Source organism: Mercenaria mercenaria, chromosome 5 (genome assembly GCF_021730395.1).
Source record: "Mercenaria mercenaria strain notata chromosome 5, MADL_Memer_1, whole genome shotgun sequence".
NCBI lineage: Eukaryota > Metazoa > Mollusca > Bivalvia > Venerida > Veneridae > Mercenaria > Mercenaria mercenaria.
This window is the reverse complement of record NC_069365.1, coordinates 14,569,080-14,589,785: the sequence shown is the minus strand read 5'-3', so window position 1 is coordinate 14,589,785 and position 20,706 is coordinate 14,569,080. Positions and strand designations below refer to the sequence as shown.

The following is a 20,706-nucleotide window of genomic DNA, read 5'->3' as shown; positions in this document are numbered from 1 at the left end:
ATCTTGTTCCATTTCTGTACAAGAAATCAATAATAAGTCTTGAAAGAAGTAAAAACTTACTCGAAAAAAGGAAAATAAGGAAAGAAAAAATTTGGTCCCAGAAGGGCTTGAACCTACGCCCCCCTAAGAATTGCAGTAAAAGTAGGTTTATGGTAGGAATTGAATACTCTTCAAAAAGGAGGTTCTCTATTAGTGATCTAATACCTTAATACAAATAAGATTTTCACTAGATGTATTTTTAAAATTTCATTTTCCTATCCTGGTTGCCCAACCAAGATAGAGTTATTTTATCATAAGTATAAATTTGATAAACATACTTTGCCTAAGGAAATGTATAAATATTAGACATATTGTAATATATTTTTAAAATATTTGCATTAAAAATTATGTATTTAGATTGAAATCATTAGAAACGCAAGTTTGAAAAATTATTATTACCTCCCTTTGCCTATCTTGGTTACACAACCAAGATAGATTGGAAATAAATGAATTCAGAAGCTACACACAGCTTTAAAACGTGCATTCTGGTTCAGATTGTTCAATAGTTGATATGTCTATCAAATGCAAATGTAAAACTAGACATTGTATCGAAATAAAAAGAAATATCCAGTTTTTTATATACTTTCATATTAAAGGGGAGTAATTACAAAATTTTATAAAAATAATAAAATATACATTTCAAATATGAATCTAACTCTATGTAATCGGTCTTTTTGTTCCTTAAATAATTCTCTACCAGAATATACAAAAAGTAAAAAATGTCATTAAATGTTGATTAAATGTGATTGACCACCTTTAACACATCTTAAGAATATTTTAACAATGTATAACTAAAAAATATAGATTAACAAAATAAAGGATATAAATATAATTATCCAATGAACTGTAAGTAACCAGGTCAAAGAATAGTATTTTTTCATGTAGAATAATAAAAAGCTCACCTTAGAACAAAATTAGTAAAAAAAAAAAGATATTTTTACATCAATATAAAGAAAAAATAATATAAATAAAATAAGGTGACAAATTCCCCCCCCTCCTCCCAGTTTGGGGGGGGGGAATCGTCGGGGGGGGGGGGGGGGGGCGGGGGGGAATTGGAGGGGAAACATCTTGAGGGGGGGTGGGTAACTGTCTGGAATTCTATTGAAATGACTAGATCAGAAGTGTATGCCTTTCCAGTAAGTTTTTCCCTACCTTTGACGATAGTTATTAAAAAGTATAGATATCAACCTCTTTGCTGATATTAGTTCCTAAATTTTTCAGCCTGTGAATAGCTGTGGAAATTTGGGACTTTTTGAAGATATAAATAGATCTAAGCTATATTTATACTAAAGTTTTTTTTTCAGTATAACAGCATATAGAGAACCCTTACATACAGTCAAATATTTTTGATATTGCAAGGAAATATAATGCATTTTTCAAGTGCTTGCTGTTTCTTATGTTGTGCATACTTGATATAGGTCATTGTCAATGTCAACTATCATTATACTGACATTTGAAGTTGTTTTTTTTTTCTAAATTACCTCCATTATATATGTATTTTTCTTCATTCATTTTATTGGTAATTACTTCCCTTTATGTTAAGCAATAATTCTCAGATTGCATTTAATTAACTACCTTTATTTAACATGAAAAATTCTCTTGTGTAATGATTATTTGTATATTTTACTTACAGTGTCTGATACATGTAGTTGCAGTCTGTCTTTGGAAGCTGTAGAAATAACAAGAAAGATGCTGACATAGTGGTATAGTTTGTTATATATGAAGTTTATTGATGGCATTCATGATATCATTAAAGTACAACATATATTGATTTTCTGACAGTCATGTGTTATTACATTTGAACTGAGACTGTTTTATAATCAGGTACATGATACTTTTTTTGATATACATTGTATACAATAGTTGCATTTTTTTTCAATATTAATTGCAGCTTTATAAATTAGAACAGTTCAGGTTCATGTTTGATATAGTTTATTAATGATTATAATTTTAATCATACAATTAGTTATGAGATATTTTATTAATTTTAATATATTTAGATTAATAAATGTAAAAAGTTTTCACAGTACAACCTCTCCAGAGTAGCTCACTCTGAAGCAAAAACCTCTCTATAACATCATGAGAATTTCCCTAAGCTGAAATATAACTATCAAATTTACTTCTCCAGAACAACAACCTCAACATAACTAAAATATTTGTATATCCCACAGGGTATCGCTCTACAGAGGTTGCACTGTACTTATAATATCTATTATTTTCAAATGCTTTAAGAAAAACAACACTTTCAACAAGGGGGAAAGTGAACATATATTATTCATAAGGTGAAGTTTTGGCAGTATTCAAGTTCATTGTTTTTGCATGCTATATAAAAACACTGGGTAGTTTATCATTATTACATCATATACTAATCAGAGGTTGTAGGTTGTTGTTGGAGCTTTTAGGTGAGATCATAGGTGAACATCATCAGATTTATCTGTTTATTGTTTTCACCATTTTATTGAATAGGTACATTGAATGTTATAAAATATGCAATCTTTTCAGACAGTCCTGTTATATAACTTGTCATTCAGTGAATCTAAGTATATGTAAAATTTAAATAAAGCAACAAACCAAGTAGCAACACAATCTTGCTGCTTAAAACAGGTAATTCCTTAGACAAGTTGAAATTAGACAAAATGTCAATTTGTAGAGTTACCTGACTTGCTGCTTGATAATATATTTCTAAGATTAAAATATCTGCAAATGTCTAAAATGATGTTATAATTGTTTTAAAAACTATCATGTTTTATTCTCTTTATGTAATAAAATTTTACATTTGTATTTCCAGAAGTGCTACAAGTGTGTTGTCATGTGAAATGGACTTTACCCCAACTATGCTGCATGATGTATATTCAAGTGCGAGACAGCCATGCACCAGCTGTAAACTGAGATGGACCCATATAATAAATATGTTGACTTTTCTATGTATTATCATCTGTACAGAATGTGTTCATGACAAGACTGTATACGTATATAAGGAGAGAGGACTGTATATAAGGAGAGAGTTTCAAATAAGCTTGGCTTTCTACTCAATCCTTCATGCTGTAACTATGTAACGTTTCATGTTGTAAATATATATGAATAAAATATTGTTTAAACCAAGACTGTATACATATATTGTTAAATTATGTTTTATTTCCATTATTGCATGCATGTAAGAAGCAAGCATTTAACAATTGCATTCATAGAAATGTTAAAATGTGATCAATCTAATTTAAAGAAAAACATTTAATTGGACTTTTTAAGTTTCATAGTATTTGTGGTGGAGAATGACCCAGTCATTCAGCAACTTATACTGTCTGTGTGTCATTTCTTGTATGTTATAGTTTTCTTAATAATACATTAAATGTCAAAGTTATGGTAAGATAAACTCATTCATCACTTGTAGATTAATGTTAAAGCAGTCAACATTTTACTATAAGTTAACTAATATTCTATTTAACCAGAGTCACATATTTTCATACAAACATTTGTATAATACAGTCTAATCTAATCTACAAATGATGTTCCACAATTTTTCAGTTATATTTTATGTTGATATTTTATGTTGTTTTCATGTCTCAACATATAATTACTAACATCAAAGAAACTTAAGTATTTTACAATTTGGTTGGTATAAATGGTTGTTTTGTTTATATGTTTTATTTTTTTCCATCCAGGAGAATAAAGAAATATACATTTCAAAATATCTCATCATTCCAGATAAGTACACTACATAATCAAGATAAAAGAAATAAGAACAAAATATGTTGGTGGAATTTTATTTTCAAAAATTTGATATACAGTCCTTGTAGTATTTACTTCTTTAGATATGTTGGACTGAAATAGGAATAACAACATACTTTAAATTTTGTAGTCATAAGTTAATATGGGAATTATTAACTTAACTTAACTTAAAAAGATTTTATCTCACTGTTATGCCATCTGAGCTTTAATATTTTTCAACATTGTCATTGACAACAAGGCTCAAAATTATTTGTTGTGTATACCTTGCATTCATGTGTGATAAATGCTTTTATGGTATTCTTTAATATAATTTATGCTTTTCTTCTTACCATGGATTAAAAAAAATATAAATGTATTTGTCTGAAAAGGTAAAAATACTGACTGATTAAATTGCAATATAAGAAAGCTTATTTGAGATAAAGGGAGGTAATTCCATAAAAAAATATGTAGAATGTAGATGATAAATATAATGAAGGGAGGTAATAAAATATTGTGAAGGTATAAGTCTTCATTTCTTTGATGAGCTAATTAATTGTTTTACATTTTGGTTTATTAACTACAAGTATGACCTAACATGTGTACCTGTCCTGAAGGAAAATAAAAAAGGTTGTTTGATGTCCTTGTACTGTTAAGTTGTTCCTGTATTTGTTTACATTCCATGTCTGAATGAAATGAAGAAACAGACTTTAATGAGGGTATCCCGGGAAAATACCTAAGTTTATTTTTATTTCAGCAAATTTGACGAGAAAGTCATTCAGGAGTTGTCTATCCTATTTCCAAAAATGCTATGGGGACTAAATTTTTTGGAGTAAATATCTTTTTTAAAAAATAACACACAGCATTTTAATATTGTATATATATATTATCTGCTGCACTTAGCAATATATATTTGGAGTCAAAATGTTAAAAATTCTGGTTTTAATTTTTTAGTTACAATGTCTACATTGTGCAGTTACTGAGCGCATCAAGAGGGGGGAGGGGGGAGGGGGTGGGTGTATTTCATGTTCCACGAGCTCTTGTTTCATATTGGCACACATGCAAACACGCCAAAACGATTTTTTTTGTTTATGCCTGTCACGCCAACACAAATCAACGAAACAATTTATTTCGACTGTGCACGCGCGTCTTTTTGTCAATTCACGTTATATTATACATGCACCTAAACTTTTCTTACGTTCAAGCGCGAATATGTAGGTACGCGCATATATGGACAACCACTTTAAAATACGTATGCAAGAGCAAATATGTCCACGTATAATTTTACAAGTGCTCACGTAATTACAATTCCATTTATATATTCATCAGCATGTCAATATATGCACTTATAGTGTTGAGAAAAGCATGAAAAAGGAACTCATGTATTATATATAATTTCTCGAAATTTATATACTTCACTTGTTTTCTAGGAACAATATGACGCACTGGAGCCTCTAAAGGGTAATGATTTAGCCATCATGCATCTCGCATCACCACTGAAATTTTCACCCGGAGTACAGCCTGTACGCCTGTCCGGTAGGAATTTAGACTTTACGATGTTCCAAGATCTACTTTTCAGGGAATAATGACACTTTTATGGTCTTGAGTGAATGACTTCCAATTAGTTACGCAGTACTGTATTGCAAAACAGATTTCATTTAAAAGACTTCGATATCAGAGAAACTGATTTTAAGAAATGTGAAGTTGTCCGTATTAACTCAAAACTGCAGACATAATCTATAGACAAAGATTAGAAGTATACCAATCTGAACCTTAGTAAATGGAACGTACTGGAACTAAAACTATGGTTTATCAAAATTAAAAATGCAACTTTTTGTGATTAGTATAATTTGTATTTTTGAAGGTACATTCTTTGTAGTTTTTCGTGACACACTTTTGTTGAATTACACCAAAGACTATTTTAGTAAAGTTATAAAAAATATTGAGAAGAGTATAGAAAGTAAATGTTACGCATTTCTTCCTGTACGAAATTTTACAGCTGTAAAAGACCTGTATTTTTGTTCAAAATAACAGTCATGCTTTAATTATTCCAAATTTACACCTGTAGATTTTATATAACAACATTGATATTACAGCTGTAGATTTCAATTTACAGCTGTCAAACGACTGTAAAACAGTTCGAAATATGCAAATGAGCTACACCTGTAAAAAAAAAAAGTTACAGCTGTAAAAATGAAAAAAGTTACAGCTGTAAAAATGCCCAAAAGTTACAGCTGTAAAAATATTATAGGTGTTGAAAAAGAGGGCATTATTTTAAGGGATGAAAGTAGAGGTGCAAAAAGTTTTAGGATGAATTGCAATTCTCTAGATAAGGTAGCAATTACTATGAAAATGGCAAAATAAATGATCTAGTACGTAAAGTATATGTCACATGTGGTATGATTACAGTATAGCAACAGCAAAATTCAACAGAAGGATACAAAGTAGAACATATGCAGATCTTGTTTATATAATTTTCTTTGTCAGTCATGAAAACATATGACAATCTTGTAATTATTTCTTTTAAACTGATCGGCTTCTAGTATAGAGTAAATAGTTAATGTATGTACTTATACATGTCCTTTTACAACTATAATAGATAACTAAACATCTGTACTTACTCTAAACCGCTTTTAATTCCAAAATTTTTAAGATGTGATGTCTGTGTGAATTTCAGTTATATCCCGCCAAAAGATGGCTGACAATACTCATGTTTCCCTCCAAAAATGTTACAGCTGTAATTTTGAGACATGACCATTTTACTGCTGTAACTTTCAACAGTAAAATTTTTACAGCTGTAAATTGAGACCTTCATATTTTACACCTGAAAATTTCAACTGTATTTCTGATCATTTTTCTACTTACAGGTCTTTTACAGTTGTAATTTCAAAATACAGGTCTTTTACAGACGTTTTACAGCTGTAAAACAGGTCCTTTTTTCGTACAGGTTAATACAAAATGTATTTGTTTTTAAACAATAGTCCCGTTCATCATACAATTCGTTTTATAGAGAATTACATCATTTTAATACTTTATTTGACATGTTTTATCCATGCGCAAAACGGTTAAATTTCATACAAAATTATAAATTCTGAATTACAGATAGCAAATTTGACGAGGAAGCCCTGACCAACACACAGTGCTACTTGTCAGGATGGGGAAGGATGATGGGTAAAGGTAAGAAAGTGAACACAGACACATAATCAGATATGGAGCTTTAATGTATCCATTTTTATTATATATCTATATAAATTCTGTCAGAAATACGGCTTGTATTTCACAAGCAAATATGAACAGGCAGAAAAATATCCGTATTGTACCTTTTATTTCTTTATGTTGCCGGACTTACCTTTCATTTAATATGCACATTCTCATCCATCAGATGTTCGTCAAAATCCCGAGTTCATCCGGGGAATCACGGTAGACCTCTGGTATGCGAGAATGAATATGCATGACTTGACACAGTTCTATAAATAGCGTACATAAAAACTCTCAGTTCTATTTCAACATCAAAACACATTGCAGATTTCGTGAGATAACAAAAACAACAAACAAAAAGGTAGCCGGGGTAGATCTGGGATTTTGCATTCGGCCCTCGTGGATTTTGCAAGGTCGGATCACACTCGGTCGGAGCGCGAGCGCCGAGTGTGATCCGATCTGGCAAAATCCACTGGAACCGAATACAGCATCCCAGATCGAGCTACTATTATAATAACCCTATTATATTGATTTAAGGTGAAATGCGCCTAATTTGAAGTTATTGGGTTCCGTTTCGACATTTTGTTTAATATAAAATTCAGCATATTTCTCATGTAATGCGTATTTTAATTTTTTAGATATTTTTGTAACTTTTTTCTCTGCAAACCATCAAAAACGACCATTGACGTCCATTTTTGATGAACCACGATTTCACGTCCGTCAGACGGTTTTCGTAAATCGTTCTGTTCATTCTGCAAGAATCGATTTGCTTGTTACTTATCATATTTTCATTTAAAGATGTCTTTAAAATGATGGATAATTTGTGGAGATCATTTTAACGTTAAAGGCGATATTTACGTTAAAGTGACGTCAGATCGACAAATATGACGTTGAGTTTTGGATAAAGTTTACTTTAATCTTGTCTCACATGTACAACCCAAACGATAGAATTTGAGAAAAACTAACATAATGATGAAAACTTTATTTTCTATCGATTGAAGGACTAAAATTATGGGGTCACCGAATTCATTTTCGCGTAAAAATATATTACGCTACCCCTACCCCCAAATCACAAGATAGCGCAACTGAGTATTTTTTCCAGTGTCTCCTCTTATTTTCGATAAATCGACTATTTTATTTTTCTTAGCACAATTAAATCAAAATGCCCTTTAAAACTCTGCTACCTTCGGTGAAATAGTTTCAATGTAGAACTCAGATTTTAATGTTTATATTATATTCAATTTAAGAAAATGCGACAAAACCGACACCGCATTACCGTTATAAAAAAAAACACTGCGTAATTTAATGGATTTTCTTATGTCTTGTGATAAAGACAAACTCATTTTTATTAAGTAGAATTTAATCAAAGGAGTCCTTTACAACTGTGCAATGATTTCATTCAACGTTAAGGCTGAAATGATTTATCTCGCAAGTTAATAATACATGAACAGTCATATATCGATGCAAAAATATTTACAAAAATAAATAAGAAAACGACAGGATATAATTAAAAAATGAATTCGGTGACCCCATAATTTTATTCCTTTAATCGACAGAAAATGAAGCTTTCATCATCATGTTAGTTGTTTGTTTTTTTTTCACAAATTCTATCGTTTTGGTTTTACATGAGACAAGATTAAAGCAAACTTTTTATTCAAAACTCAACGTCAAATTTGTCGCTTTGACGTCACTTTAACGTAAATATCGACTTTATCGTTATTTAAGATGATCTCCACAAATTATACACCATTTTGAAGACATTTTTAAATGAAAATAAGATGAGTAACAAGCAAATCGATATTTGTTGAATGAATAGAGCGACTTACGAAAAGAGTCTGACGGACGTGAAATCATGATTCATAAAAAATGGACGTCAATGGTTGTGTTTGAAGGTTTGCAGAGAAAAAAGTTACAGAAATATCAAAAAAGTAAAATACGCATTATATGAGGAATTTGCTGAATTTTATATTAAACAAAATGTCGAAACGGAACCCAATATCTTCAAATTAGGCGCATTCCACCTTAAGGATTCTTCATTGACAATAAATGTCCTTTAGATACTTAGAGTAAATGGAATGTTAGATTCATGCGTTTCTTTCCTTCATGTTTTTAAGTTAGACAAAATTTTTTAGAGGCAGTATAATTATTTTGTTCTGTTTATACAGGTTCGAATTCTTATGAACTTCCAAAAGACCTGCAAGAAATTAACGCACACATTATCACAAATGACGACTGTCGCAAAAAAGAGGTGGACGTCGAAATAACGAAACGTCATGTTTGCGCAACATATAATGGTTTTTCAAGCTCTTGTTCGGTAAGTATGTAATCTTTCATCGCTTATATTAAGCAATGATGCAGCCAGTGTGTTGGAATAAATCCTTATATCTGGTTTTAATAGTCTAGAAGATATATTACGAGATATGCTGACTTTCCGACCAAATGTGCCTTATTCGGACTGGAACCTTTAAATACCATCGAAATATATAATATTGAATGGCTCCTTGCAGTATTCTACAGATAGAAGCATGATGTTGATGATATAGGTATATGTTTAATGTTTGAAAGTAAAAAAGAGCATGCAAGTAAATTAAGATTATGGTTCTTTAACCCTTAGCATGCTGGCGGCAAGTGGTTCTGCCTTTGTAACCAGTGCAGACCAATATCAGCCTGTACATCTTGCAGTCTGATCATGGTCTGCACTGTTTGCCATTCAGTCAGAATATTTTTGGTAATCAACCCTTTTAACAGTAAATGGTACTGTCAAAATTGAAAGATGGACAAGTTCATTATAGAAATTTAGCAGGGTAAGGGTTAAAACTTGAAAATACCATCACATTACACTGAGATGTCCCAGATCACATATGATTAGATAAAAACCATTTTTGCACATAATTCAAGAATTGAACAAATTGTGACCAGTCGCTACGATTTATTTTCAATATTTCAGGGTGATAGCGGCGGACCAATGGGTTGTTATGACAATGACGGAAACTTTAGGCTGATTGGCGTTGATTCTTTTGGTCGTCAGCCATGCGGAATAACTACTGGTGCTGTCACAGGATACATGCGAATTTCACAGTACCGGCGCTGGATTTCTAAAAATGCTCTCGGACAAGTGTCCACATAAAGTCCATATCAAATATATATATCACGCTGGCAACTATATTTAAAATCATATTCTTTATCGTTACAGATATTAGATGTTGTCTAATGCTATTCTTCTTGTGTCAAATCAAGATTTAGATGGGAAATAATGACAATATGTCGAGCACTTTAATTACATTTAGTTGTTGCAGTTTTTTCCCATTTGTGTCAAAATGTAGATTGCTCTTACAGGGAGTTCATTCCTTGAATGGTGAAATACATCTTCATCATTCAAATATTTATGAGAACTATTATACATCACATTTGAATGTATTGACAAGTCTGATATATTTCAGTTGCAAAATTGGAAAAGAAGAGCAGCAACGCTCGTCATAAGGTTAGAAGGGGCTAACGCCATTATTTTCTCTCTAAAATAGCAATTATAGGTATACAGACACTAAATAGGAACATGGCGCCGCATAATGGCGGATTCAGAGAGTCCTCACCGTTTTTGCTCTGTACTGGTTGGCGAGATAACCTCGGCACTTAATCGCAGTTTTTGACCATGTGTGTAAATATGCTATAGTCTGCAAACTTCAGTTCGTCACTTTTTGGTGACACCCCAAAAGTTATATTTAGAAAAAGGACATGACGTAGTAAGGGGCCTAGAAAGGGGTACCTAAATTCGATCTATTGCATCGCGGGAGTAGATAAAATCGGCACCTGATATTTTGGTCATAAAAATCAAAAACATTAAAAATTATTACTGGTAATTTTTAATAAGTTGACAACAGTGGTTTGAACCTTTTAGTTCAATGTATTTACTCGTAAGGTCAGTGTAGCTAACTGGCATACTAACACTCGGTCAGGTAACTGTTTTAGATGGGAAAACAACAGCAAATCACTCGTTTAATTTTATACTATATTAAGTTTATCCGAGCTTCCTTCTTACCACTCTATGTTGGATGGAAGCGCATATATGTTAGAAACCCGCGGGTGCCTTCCAAGTACAGCAGCTTGCGCATGCGCACCGGAAGCGGAATCCCCCAGCTGTTTTGGCAGTGATTTTTATAAACAAAAATTACAAGTTATTGTAAATACATTAAATACAGGCCGATTTTGACAAGATGTCCAGTAATTATATAGATTTTGAATGTTTCTGACCGATGGTAACTTGATTTTAAGGCATCGCCTACAGTGGCAGCCATTTGACTCAAAATTTTACATGGAAATTTTCATAAAAATAAAAGATGACTAAGTGGTAACAATAAAGTCAATAAATTTGTTATAATTATGTTTTAAATATCTATGTGAACATATGCAAGTAGAAGGATGTGCATTTTACTACCTGTATTATGCCTTTATTCGATATTTTTCTATGACAAAATTTTGCATTTTTATCTGCAGTCAAACTCAATATATATTCAATACATTTCAAAGATAATTACAGCCAATTGTAAAGCAGACCGTGAAAAATAGTCTTTAGAAATTATTTTGAAATTTTACCTGATTACTGAATTATACACAAAAATCCCAACACCATCAATTTATCCAATTTGTGTTATCTGTTTACACATAATTTACATGTATATAAACAGGTGATATTATAGGATTATGTATAGGTTTACCTGGCTACCTGTGGTCAGTAATGCATGTACAAACAACATTTTAAATTAAATTTACATGGGGTTGTCTTTTTATGTCTTATGCAATAACCAGGAACAATTTCGACAAAAATCCGTAGGAGTTTGCAGTATACATATTGTACTATGAAATTAACTAAATTTTGTCTTTGTAATATTTTTATATTGGAGTTCTACTGCACATAAAATTTCAATATTTTGGGGTAAATTTTCGGTCTAAACCAGACTCAAATATTTTACAAGTGGCATATGTACTATAAATCATCATAATTATGCTTCTTATGTTGATGATAATTTGACCAGCTGTTAAGGCTTTAGTGCAATTTTCAAGAGAAAAATACTCGGCCTGAAAATATGAACTGATACCGAATTGTGACTGTGGCGATGCCTTAAGGGATGAAGAGTTTAATCGATTTTATTATCAGATGGCGGCGACGTTATCTCGCCGGCCAGTAGAGCTACTTTCCTTATTTTCTTTGCAATTTACCGCTGAAATTACGACAGATCTATGCTTGACATGTCGTCAGCATTTCCATAATGAAATAATAGCATGGCAGCATTTATCATGGAAACTTAGTTCATACACCACCACTACAATTTGAGGTCTCATTTTAGCTGATTTTGCAGCGTGTATTTGACTGAACATATTTTTCTTGCAACCAACATGAACCCCTCTTTTCTGTTGATACCTATTCAGCACTGACAATATTGCAATAAGAAATTGCAAGTTAAAGACATTTAAAATGTGTCCTGATGTGTGCTGCAGCCATTGGAAATTTGTCAATTTTATAAAGAATAAAGAAGACCAGCTATTTAGTGTGTTCATGTCTTTAGCATCCTTTTATCGTAACTGTCAGTATTTCACTTCTTGCGATGCTACCTTTGTCTTGAAATTTTACGATCACGGACCTGTGACTGAGACACTTGGTAAAATGCCAATAAATTCTGCGTACATCAGGAAATACCTGTTTTCAGTTTCATTTTACCTAGCTAATTGGAAGAATAATCACCCACACACATACGTCTTCAAAATCAAGCATCAGTAAAGCTTATATTTTGCAAGAAGGCAGAAAAATGCTACTATACACAAGTCTTGACTACATTCAAGTAGATGGCAGAGGCACATCCGTTACAATGGTAGTAACTTGTTGGAAGTGCTCCAACGGTCCATAACACATAGTAATAAGTAGAGTTGTTAATTGCTTTTAACATCTTATATAAAAATCTCATTTTTAGCTAGACTATTAAAATAGGTAGAGATTTTTGACTCGCCCGTGCCTTGGCGTCCCGATTTGGTTAAGTTTTTGTATGCAAGCTGGTATCTCAGTAACCACCTGTGGGAATGGATCGAACTTCACACTCTTATTCACTGTGATAAAATTACTTACACTGCATAGGTTCCATAACATCACTTTGCTTCTTTACAAAATTATGTCCCTTCATCGACTTAGCAGTTTTTGATTAAGTTGTTGCATGTAAGCTTGTATCTCAGAACCCACTAACGGAAATGATCGAAACTTCACACTTGTTTACTGTGATAATCTGACATACATTGCCCACATTGAATAACTCTATAAGACCCTATATTGGTCGCCTCTTACGATCATGCAAGGGTAAGGCAGTGGTTCCAATTCTTTTCATGCACAGATCGTCCCAGAACCACATGGGGTATAATATGGTCCAAGTGTCGAAATTTAGAGGCAGTAGAAGTGCATTACTTTAATTAGTGTGACAGATGACAAACAATTTAGACACTATATGCTTCTTTAAAAGTGGGTGGAAAAAATACACAAAGACAACTGGAACAGGCTGAGGGTGTTTTGGAAGGTCTCTTTGTAATGGTTATCTGCATGCAGCGTTTATTAAGAAGTTGTTTAGAGGTATTTCTATATTTAACTCTAGCAGCCCTTAAAAGGGACCAGGTGTCCCCATTTGAATAAGTTTTGAAAAAAAACTTACAATAATGCTACAGACAAGTTCGATTAAGATCCATCAAGTGGTTCGTGGGGAGAACTTGTTTAAAGGTTTTTCTATTTTAAGCTCTCGCGGCCCCTGAGAGCGTCCATGTGCCCCTATTTAAACAAAATTGGGTGATTACCTTATAATGATGCTACAGACTAAGTTTCGTGAAGATCCATCACATGATCAGTGAGAAGAAGTCTTTTAAAGGTATTTCTATTTTTTAGCTCTAGCGGCCCCTAAAGCGGGTCATGCATCCCCATTTGAACAAATTTGGGAGAGGACCTTTTAATATTGCTTATGACTTAAGTTTGAAGAAGAACATTCAAGCGATTCATGAGAATTTGTTTGAAATCATTTCAAATTTTAGCTCTAGTGGCCCTTAAAAGGGACCAAACTCACTAATTTAAATAAATTTGGGAGCAGACCTAAATAATGATGTTACAGATCAGGTTTGATTCATAAATTGATTCATGAGACGTTATTTAAAGGCATTTCTATTGTTAGCCCTAGCGGCCCCCGAAGGGTCCAAGCGCCCCATTTGAACAAACTTGGGATAAGACCTTATAATGATGCTACAGACCAAATTTGATGAAGATCAATCAAGCGGTTCAAGAGATGAATTTGTTTAAAGGTTCTTCTATTCTTATCCCTACCGGGCCAAAAGCCCCAATTTGAACAAACTTAAGAGAGGATCTTACAATAATGCTACAGACCAAATTTGATGAAGATCCATCAAGCAGTCATTTAAAGGTCTTTCTATTTTTAGTTCTGGTGTCCCCTAAAAGGGGCCAAGCTGAAACATTTTAACTTGGTCCATATGACATACCATCTTTTTACTTCTAAGTGTTTCAGTGACCGTTGAGCAAGAGGTCAGAGTTTAGTGTGTGACACATCGTCTTGTTACTGGGATCATTTGTGCAAAGTAATATAAAAAATCCTTGATAGATGACACGAAATTCAAACTATTTTTTTTTTGACTTCCAAATTTGACCTTGATCTTTGAGTCAAGGGTCAGGAATTGCCAAAGTCATGTCAAATTACAATAGGGAATAACCGTGCCATTCAATCGTCGAGTCCTTTGATGGATTGCAAAATTATTTAGCAATCCTGTTAACTTTTAACCTTCAAGATTGACCTTGTCAATTTACTTATTGGTGTGGGAGTTGTGCATGACACATCACCTCTTTTATTGGGGGCATTTATGTGAAAAAATATCAAACCCCCTTGATGAATGGCAAATTCATGCAAAGGACTCAAAAGATAATAGGTAAGGGTAGATTTCTTGGAAGCACAGACATTGTAAACCTTTGGCCTCCTAGGGCTACATTGATCTTTGAGCATTGGGCCTGGGTGCTGCGCATGACTGTCTTGCTATGGTGAATGTTTGCGCCGAATTATTTAAATGTCACTCCGTGTAAGGCAAAGTCCATGACTAAATAAGAAAGTTTACCTTAAATCTTTGATCTTTAAGTCTGACCTTGACCTTTGAGCTAGCTGTCTTGGTACTGCACATAACATACTATCTTAATTATGGGGAATATTGTGTCAAGTCATAATATTATTAAAATCCCTCGATGGATTGCAAAGTTATGGAGCTGACATTAAACTGGCTCTGTTCATACCATATTAAACTTTGGCCTCCAAGTGTGACCTTGACCTATGAGCTAGGTGTCTGAGAGTTGTTGATGATATATCATCTCATTATAGGGAAGTGTCACCTTGAGCTTTGAGCTAGGGTCTGGGTGCCCTTTACATGTCTTATTACTGGAATAATTCGTGCTGTGCATTATAAAAAGCCCTCGATGGATGGAAGAGTAATTGACCGGATAGGGAACAGATCATGTTTAATAACATTCTAACCTTTGACCCACAAGTATAACCTTGACCTTTTAGCTGGTTGGGGGAGTTTGGGTCTGGGAGTTGCACATGGCACATTATATGAACTATTAGTTGCATTAAAATACCTAGGATAGTAGAGTGTTGGAGCAGAAAAGAAAACAAGAGGGCCATGATGGCCCTATATCGCTCACCTGTTATCATTGCACTTGAGGACAAGAAGGTCCTCAGAAAAAATATCTAAGTCCAAAAGACAGGAACAACAATGGGAAGAAATTTAACCAAAAAGAAAAAAAAATCTTACAAGGTATAGATATGTTAAAATACACCTAAAAATTGGAGGTACCATTCATGTTGTACCACAGAAAACTGGTCTCTTGTTTTCCCTACGGCCAATAATAAAATAGTTACTAAAAATAAGCTATTTATAGTAACGTAAAAAGGAAGTAATTAAAAAAAAATATTGTAAGTGGACAAAAGAAGGATCTGCCAAATAAATCTGTTGACATAAATGAAATTTCAGATCAGTATCTTCAGTAGTTATGGAGATATAACAATTTTAATCTGAAATAAAGGGAGGTAATTTGACAAAAAATCAGTCCATAGTTATCTACCCTGATTGTCTCAGTCCACCTAATAACAATAATGAAATTTCAAATAAGTCCTGTAAGTACTTACTGATATAAATCCATTTTGATTCCAATCAGGGGAGGTAATCAGATATAAAATAACTCTGGAACCTATGATTGGATCTGATTTGTTATGGAATCCAAGATTTATTGTTGTTGAAGATATTTTGGAAGTTTGTATCAAATAAAACCATAAATGAAGTCTCTATATGGCTGCAAAAGCCAAAATAGCCAATTTTGGACCTTTAAAGGGCCATAACTCTGGAACCCATGATGGAATCTGGCCAGTTGAAGAAAGGAAGCAAGATCTTGTGGTGATACAAGTTGTGTGCAAGTTTGGTTAAAATCAAATCATAAATGAAGCTGCTATTGTGCAGACAAGGTCGAAATAGCTAATTTTGGCCCTTTCAGGGGCCATAACTCTGGAACCCATTAAGGGATCTGGCCGGTTCGAAAAAGGAACCAAGATCTTATGGTGACACAAGTTTTGTGCAAGTTTGATTAAATTCAAATCATAAATGAAGCTGCTATTGTGCAGACAAGGTCAAAATAGCTAATTCTGGCCCTTTCAGGGGCCATAACTCTGGAACCCATAATGGAATCTTGCCAGTTCAAAAAAGGAACCGAGATCTTACGGTGATACAAGTTGTGTGCAAGTTTGGTTAAAATAAAATCATAAATGATGTTGCTATTGTGCAGACAAGGTCAGAATAGCTAATTCTGGCCCCTTCAGGGACCCATAATGGAATCTGGCCAGTTCAAAAAAGGAACCAAGACCTCATGGGGATACAAGTTGTGTGCCAGTTTGGTAAATATCAAATCATAAACTAGAGATGCTTTTGAGAAAAGCGTATGTCTCCCACAACTGCCCCTATGAAAAATGTTAGTTTCTCTAGATGTTTTAGACGAGTGGATCCAATTAGATGGTCTGGATGAGTGGATCCAATCAGTAATTCAAGGGCCATAAATCAAAAGTGCCTGGGCCGATTTGGCTAGTTATCGAACTTGGGTAAGGTCTTATGGCCAAACACATTTTGTTCAAGTTTGGTGAAGATCGGATGAGAAATGTTCGACTTAGAGAGCGGACGTGAGTAAAAAGGCCATTGTTTTCGAAAATTCAAGAGCCGTAACTCTAAAATGCCTGGACCGATTTGGCTAGTTATCGAACTTGGTCGAGGTCTCATGGTCAAACACATTTTGTTCAAGTTTGGTGAAGATCGGATGAGAAATGTTTGATTAAGAGTGCGGACATGAGTAAAAAGACCAATTTTTCAATAATTCAAGGGCCGTAACTCTAAAATGCCTGGACCGATTTGGCTAGTTATCGAACGTGGCCGAGGTCTCATGGTCAAACACATTTTGTTCAAGTTTGGTGAAGATCGGATGAGAAATGTTTGATTAAGAGTGCGGATATGAGTAAAAAGGCCAATTTTTCGATAATTCAAGGGCCGTAACTCTAAAATGCCAGGACCGATTTGGCTAGTTATCGAACTTGGCCGAGGTCTCATGGTCAAACACATTTTGTTGAAGTTTGGTGAAGATCGGATGAGAAATGTTCGACTTAGAGTGCGGACATGAGTAAAAAGGCCGATTTTTCGATAATTCAAGGGCCGTAACTCCAAAATGCCTGGACCGATTTGGCTAGTTATCGAACTTGGCCGAGGTCACATGGTCAAACACATTTTGTTCAAGTTTGGTGACGATCGAATGAGAAATGTTTGATTTAGAGTGCGGACATGAGTAAAAAGGCCAATTTTTCGATAATTCAAGGGCCGTAACTCCAAAATGCCTGGACCGATTTGGCTAGTTATCGAACTTGGCCGAGGTCTTATGGTAAAACACATTTTGTTTAAGTTTGGTGAAGATTGGATGAGAAATATTCGAATTAGAGTGCGGACAAGAGTAAAAAGACCGATTTTTGATAATTCAAGGGCCATAACTCCAAGACGCCTGGACCGATTTGGCTAGTTATCGAACTTGGCCGAGGTCTCATGGTCAAACACATTTTGTTCAAGTTTGGTGAAAATCGGATAAGAAATGTTCGACTTAAGAGTGCGGACAAGCTTTGTGACAGACACACACACAGACACACAGACAGACAGACTGGAGTAAATCAATATGTCTCCCACACCACTGTGTGGTGGGAGACATAATAAAGCTGCTATTGTGCAGACAAGGTCAAAATAGCTAATTTTGGCCCTTTCAGGGGCCATAACTCTGGGACCCATAATGGGATCTGGCCAGTTCAAGAAAGGAACCGTGATCTTATGGTGATACAAGTTGTATGCAAGTTTGGTTAAAATAAAATCATAAATGAAACCACTATCGTGCAGACAAGAAATTGTTGACGGACGGACGGACGACGGACGAAGGGTGATCACAAAAGCTCACCTTGTCACTATGTGACAGGAGAGCTAAAAAAACCTTGTCGACCTTTGACCTTTGTGACTTTGACCTCTGCGCTACAGGCTGCCATCTCATCATGGGAAACATTTGTGCCATTTAATATAATAATCCCTTAATGGATGACAGTGTTATGAACAGGTCACGTAACAGACCCTCGGTGTGAATATCATGTTACCCTTTGGCCTTTGGGGGTTGCGCATGACACATGGTCTCGTTATAGGGAATATTTGTGCTAAATACTAAAATCCCTTCATGTATAGCAATGTTATAGACTGGACACGAAACAATAATAATAACATATTAACCTTTGACCTCCTAGTACGACCTTGACTTTCTAGTTTGGGTTCTCTGAGTTGCATATGATATAATTATGGTGTCATTACAGGGAACATTTGTGCCAAGTAATATAAATATAATCTCTTGATGCGGGGTTGAGTTACAGTGCAGGCATGAGGAAAACACTGTTGACCTTGAGCTAGCGGTCCGGGCCTTGTGCATGACAAGTCATATCATTTGGGGAACCCTTGATTGATGGCGCAGTTGTAGACAGGACATGAACATGTGGATAGTCTGACAAACGGAAAAGCACTCTTAGGACCAGTTGGGGACAACAAATTGTTATATAGTGATAGGACTCAAGATCACAAACCCGGCTTCTTGCCAAGATTAATCAATATTTCAATATTGTGGGTTGAGGTGGTCGGGTGTGTGTGTGTGGGTGAGGGGGGGCGGGGGGGGGGGTTGCAGTTTGCAAAATTTTTGTCCAGCATTTAGAAGAATCTATGTGCAAAATAAACCATTGCATTAATCAGATAAGGTAAGTCTGTTTCTTACTGGAGAGGCTAGATTAGTATATAGTCTTCTGCAGCAAAAAGGGAGATTACTTTTGCTGATGAAGTTTTATGGACTTTTTCCTCCTCTATTCTCTTTCTGAGGAATCACAAATTGCTAAAATAGGAAACACTTCACTAAAACATGTACCTGGCAGCAGTTTCAAGCTGCAGAAGAACAATGCAGTGCTTTGCTGATGGAAAACACACTGGTTTGCCGCCTTTTATGTCTCAATTGTAAAAGATTAACATACACATTTTTCAAGAGCAGAAAAACCTCAACATGTAGAAAACAATTATAAGAATTAATGTATAAAATCTTCTAACCAAGAACACTTACAGATAACGCCTGTGATACAATACAGATTGTATACACTTTCCAACTGATTGTTTGCAAACCATTACTATTTTTAGAAAATGGCTAACAACAAAACACAACAACCTACCGGTAAATAGCTTGATATGTTTGAGTTTTTTTTTAAAATATCATCAACATTTATTGCTTACTTACCGAGATACCAAAATGCATAGAAAGCATTGTAACAGTTAGCGCCACAAATCACCGACATACTAACGTCAGAAATTGACTTTTTTGTCATTAATAAATAGCAAGTCTTAGTTCTACGTAGTGTGCTTTAATCTGAGAGGATGACACTATAGTTTTCATGGACATAACTCCACACCCTTATAATTTCATATGGTTTGGCAGCTTATTTCAATATCTATTGGTGACTGTTTTTGATTGTAGTACTTTTTCTGTTTCATACTGTTTATGAAGAAATGCTATTTTTGTGTGAGACCAAATGTACTTTGAAGTATATAAACAATGAAACAACCCTAGAAAGTAATATTTAATCGAGAGACGTAGTTAGCTCATCTGATTTTTGAAAAAAAATCTACGAGATGCAAAGTTTTAAAGCTGTAGCTCTTACAGTTTTCAAGAAAATGCGGACCTAAACAAAACAACCAAGAAACTAAAATTTTCTTAATACAAAAAGGGCCATAATTCTATCAAAATGCATATCAGAGTTATAGGTCTTGGCCTATACAGTCAACTAATGATGATAAAGAAGTGTGAAAAGTTTAAAAGCTGTAGTAGCTCTTACAGTTTTTGAGAAAAGGTGGACATAAACAAAATTTATAACCAACGCTGACGACGACGATCAAGAGATGGCAAAACCTCATAGTTTTTTTTTCAAAAATAGGACAAGCTAAAAACAAGAGGGCCATGAAGGCCCTGTATCGCTCACCTGACCTATTGACCTAAAGATCATAAAGATTAACATTCTGACCAAGTTTCATTAAGATATTGTTGCGCTCTGGCTAGCTCGGATGGTTTCGGGACTGGTTGTGGTTCGGCAAGAGAAGTTGAGTAGG

General features: G+C 34.2%; 1 protein-coding gene across 1 annotated transcript; it reads left to right on the top strand.

Moving 5' to 3' along the window:
• The first annotated feature begins 5,219 nt into the window (after positions 1-5,219).
• Positions 5,220-10,066, top strand: LOC128557254 (plasma kallikrein-like). Its single transcript, XM_053544441.1, has 5 exons — positions 5,220-5,277; positions 5,606-5,701; positions 6,844-6,918; positions 9,105-9,253; positions 9,887-10,066. Exons 1-5 carry the CDS (start codon positions 5,220-5,222, stop codon positions 10,064-10,066), a joined length of 558 nt encoding a protein of 185 aa, XP_053400416.1.
• The last annotated feature ends 10,640 nt before the right edge of the window (positions 10,067-20,706 follow it).

Excerpts from the sequence above, each read along its gene's own strand:
- LOC128557254 (XM_053544441.1), top strand. The coding sequence starts at position 5,220 with ATGCATCTCGCATCACCACTGAAATTTTCACCCGGAGTACAGCCTGTA. Across the intron at positions 5,702-6,843 it reads TATTGAGAAGAGTATAGAAA|ATAGCAAATTTGACGAGGAA; the intron begins GTAAATGTTACG and ends TCTGAATTACAG. Across the intron at positions 9,254-9,886 it reads GTTTTTCAAGCTCTTGTTCG|GGTGATAGCGGCGGACCAAT; the intron begins GTAAGTATGTAA and ends TCAATATTTCAG.